Consider the following 4,464-nt stretch of genomic DNA (forward strand, 5'->3'; position numbering starts at 1 on the left):
TGACGTTGAAAACCGTGGTTTGACTCCTGTGGTTCAACAGGCTCCTTACTCTCCTGATATGGCTCCTTGCGACTTCTGGCTGTTCCCCAACCTCAAGAGGCCATTGAAAGGAACGCGATTTCAGACAAGAGAGGACATTATGGCTGCAACGACAGCCGAGCTAAACTCCATTTCGAAAGAGGCTCTCCTGGAATGCTTCCAACAATGGCGGCACCGCTGGGAGAAGTGTGTGGAGTCCCAAGGAGACTACTTTGAGGGTGATTAGGTTTCCAATGCTCCAGGTATGCCAGTTTTTATTCCCCGGCCAAAGGTCGGATACTTTTCTCACAGGCCTCGTATACTTAATGAGAAATTATCTAAGAGTTGCTTCTGCATTCTGGATTGCCCCCCAATGGCACAGGGGTATGTCTGCAGACTTACAACACTAGAAATTGGGTTTCTGATACCTGTGGTGGGCAGAGCACAGGTAGCCCATTGTGTAGCTTTGTGCTTAACTTCAAATAAAATAAGAAAAGCATTCTGGAAATAACTTTAGCAGAGAGAATGAGAGTCAGGGTGATCTGAAAATGTGAACAGAAGAGCTCTGATTAACTCAGATGAGCCCTCTTTTGGATACTTATGTTCTACTTCACTAAAACAAGTATCTTAGTAATTGAATTTTGATCCACCTGCCAAAACAGATGAACCATACCCTGGCCCAAAAGGTAATACTGGTCAAGTTGGTCAATTTTTAACACATCAGCTGAAAGTGGAGGAGCCATTGGAAGGTTGCCAATAAGGTGTGATCAACTGAGGGTTTGCTGTGACCATTTGAGGTTGAGATTGGCATCCAGCATCATTGATAATCATTTCTGGATAATATCTTTGAAGATGATCAGAGACAAGTTGTGGTGGGCAAGCTAGATACACAAGTCCACTTCTACCAATCTTTTTCAAAGACGTGGCAACATTTTCAGCATGTACATGATTCGGGTCATGTCCTGCTTGTAACATATCCTGGATAATTCAGGAACCCTCTTGTTACAAGGGGGAAAGGATTGATGATTTAAACAAGCCTGAACCTCATATTCAAGTAGCTTTGGGTAGAGACACCATTGCTATGGCAATAGGTCACTTTAGTGGGTACTAGTAGGAATTTAACATGTAGCAACGTGTGAGAAATCTACATGATGGATAAGAATTGATATATATGCTGACATTGTTTTTGAAGTCACTTTGTTGTCATTGTTGCAAGGCAGAGAGCAGCTAGATGAAACACATTATATCTTCACCTTTTAAGGGTTTGAAAAAGAAACATTTGGACTGCTTAGCTTAGAAGCTTCAGCACTAGATTTTGTTGAATACCTAGAACCTGATAAACACTGCAACCAGGAAACCATGATTACAGAGCTCAACACTTGATAGAAACCCAAGCCATTTAGTAGGCATAATTCAAGGCTTGTAAACATGATGCCTACATCAAGTTGCTGGAGGAAAGGAGACCTTCAGTGATAGCTGCAGTGATTGTGCTGGAAACATGGCACTCAAGTGAGCCAGTCCCATATAACAGAAAGTTGCAACAGATGTTTTCACATCATCAAATGCCAATTAGTGCTTTGGCTTTACCCAAATGGCTACCAGTTCAGTGGCAAAGATACCTTGAACCTTCACTACTGCAGGTTTGAGGCATCTCGAATCTCAGGATGATAGAAAGAACATATGCTATAGCTGTGAACATTTTTCTGGTAGAAATTTCATTTTCCTGTGCTTACAAAGGAGCCCAAATGCTCTTGAAGTAGGCTGACTGTTCAAAACAAAGAAAGAGGATAGACAATAAATGCTATCAGATTCACCAAGTTAAACTAACAAGTCCCAGATAAGGCTTGGTTACTGATCTGGAAGGAAAAAGCTGTCTCTTTCTACAGGTGTGGTGTTTGGTACAATGTCTACATGGCTGAGTATGGCTTGATGTGTAAAATTACATGGATGTGAGATAGGGATTTTAGTTGATACTGGTTCAGCTAAAACTTTTTTTATCTTATGGTGTATGTTATTATCATGTAAACCATTCCTCTAGCCAGTAACATCAAGTTATTTCCTTGCAAGTGATAATTAGATAGCAGTGAATGAAGAGGCTCAACTCTGCATCACTGTTGGTATCATCACTAAGCACATAATAGTTGTAATAACAGATCTTGATTTTAGCATTGGCATTTTAGGTTCAGATTTCATCCAGATGTTGGCTGCTAACATAGCCTGTGTATAATGCATCACGTGAACCGCAGCTCTGTGATGAAATTCAAAGTGCCAACTGAAGTATACTCATGAGTGGTGGACTACACAAATGTCTAAACAAAATTATTACAAATCCATATGTTGGATATGCTGTCAATTCTTACCTCTCCTTGTGGATCATTTCATTATGATCCATTTTGACAACTATACAGTTGTTTCCTATATTGTCCACCATGGGAGTATCCAATCCAAGACTTTTTTGAATTCAAATCCTGGATCATTTCTCAACAGGTTCATCTTAATACCTGCCATGTACAGGGCATTATCAACCTGATTGCAGACATCCTCTCTCAGATTGACTGTGTTCTGCCCATGGAATGGTGTCTTCACTCCAAGTTTCATAAGGTGGGCTCACTCTTGGTGACTTCACTCATTGATGCTTTGCTATTCCTCTCAATTCCATGCTTCCTCTATTTTGGTCTCCTGTTTCCTATCCCTCAGTCCTGGCTGTCTATGCTTTCAGCCAGGACTGGTCTCACCTTTCCTTTATGGATACCCACCTTTCCTTCTTTTAACTCAGGTCCTGGCCTTGATTAACAAATATCCTTGTCATGTCCTATTGATGACAACCTTCTGGCTAGCTCAACCTTAATTTTCTTTAAGTGTTTCTTCCCCAGTTCTCTCCACCTTACTCCATTCCTTATTTCTCCATAGACCACTTGCTATGTTCCTAAGCCTGACTGAGACCTCAGTATTGTTCTGTTTGCCCTTACCAATAAATCTTTCAAGCCATTGGCAATTTGCAACATATACCACATCCTCTTAAGATCTATTTTCTTTTATTTCTTGCCTGTAGTTACCGTTATTTGGATAGCTATGCCATTGATTCTTCCCATACTCTATCCCATCACTCTTACATTCTTTATCCTGACTGGTCCTTCCTCCCTAAGGCTTCAGCTACTTGGAAAAATGACTGTTCTTTCTTTCTTATTCCACTTTCTCTACTTCTCACATCTGCAGTTGATCAGACCCATACAGACTGTTGTGCCCTTTGCCATTCATTGATACTTAGCCTATACCTCTTACTTTTGAGGTTCCTGTTTTCAATACTTTATTCAACACATGTGTCCTTCTACCCTTACAGAATGAATCCATCAACTTCTACATTTGGTCTGCTCCTCATTGAGGGTCAGTACTCACAGACTGTTTCATATTTCATATTATTAAAGTTGAGATATCACACCATTTCAAAGATGACTGTTATTTTTTAAATTCAACAGTTTGAATGGTATTAAACTATTTATCTATTTATTGGGTAAAATAAATACCTTATGTATAATTTAAATTTTATATCCAAGTTGTTTTGAATGTTTAATAAGCTACTACTAATTGCTTATAAACTGTGCAATTACTGATATGAGGATGTTTTTACTTTAATTTGTTAGTTTATCAGACTTGGCTTGCTTCCACCAGAGGGAGTTTTACCTGCAGGATGTCGTCGTGTGTTTCAGATGATGTGGGCTAACAATGGAGATGTTCTCAGTCGTCAGTATGCAGGAACTGTGGCTCTTAAGGTTATATATATATGTGTGTGTATATATATATATATTTTTTTTTTTCAAAAGTGGAAATAAGCAGCTGTCATTAACAATGCTTTATTTAGTTAGAAATTTTCATTTATTTGGCAAATGAACAGTTTGGGAAAATATTATTGGTGTCATATGATAAATCATACTTTTGAGTTTTCTTAAACACCTAATATATCACACTCAGTCTACATCTGGTGAAACTCTGGGTGTTAACTATTTCTGCATGGGCTCAGTCCCTGGATCCAGCCTCGTAACCATTTTATGCTTGTTATAGTCTTCATGCTATAACTTTTAAATTAGTAAGAATATGTCAATGAAATTTTGCAGATTGCCAGTAAACATTACAGTGCTTTCATACACAAACTATCAAATTTTTTTATTAAGTCTTAAGGTTTGTAAAGCAGTGTTTTTCTTATGCATTTTTTTTTCTTTTTGCATGTTGCCTATCCAACATGCAAAGTAATTTTAATTTTATAGTTAAAAACAAATTTATGCTTATGAAAATTTTCAAATTTAACATGCGAAATCTTTATAATGTCCAGATAGTTATAAAACGTTTCATAAGAAAAAACTTTATATTTTATCTGTGATTTTCAGTAATGAATCTCTTTATGGGTTGGGTAGATTTGACTGATCTTGTAACCACCATAAAAAATTAGGA

General features: G+C 38.0%; 1 protein-coding gene across 1 annotated transcript in view; it reads left to right on the plus strand.

Annotated features, from left to right (window-relative positions):
- LOC106464002 (phosphatidylinositide phosphatase SAC2-like) overlaps positions 1-4,464 on the plus strand; it is a 120,228-nt gene that overhangs the window by 62,568 nt on the left and 53,196 nt on the right. Inside the window, exons 9-10 of the mRNA XM_022391658.1 lie at positions 2,506-2,619; positions 3,660-3,788. Coding sequence (XP_022247366.1) covers positions 2,506-2,619; positions 3,660-3,788 — 243 coding nt within the window. The remainder of the gene's footprint in view (positions 1-2,505; positions 2,620-3,659; positions 3,789-4,464) is intronic.

This window comes from Limulus polyphemus, unplaced genomic scaffold (assembly GCF_000517525.1).
Source record: "Limulus polyphemus unplaced genomic scaffold, Limulus_polyphemus-2.1.2 Scaffold1538, whole genome shotgun sequence".
Taxonomy (NCBI): Eukaryota; Metazoa; Arthropoda; class Merostomata; order Xiphosura; family Limulidae; genus Limulus; species Limulus polyphemus.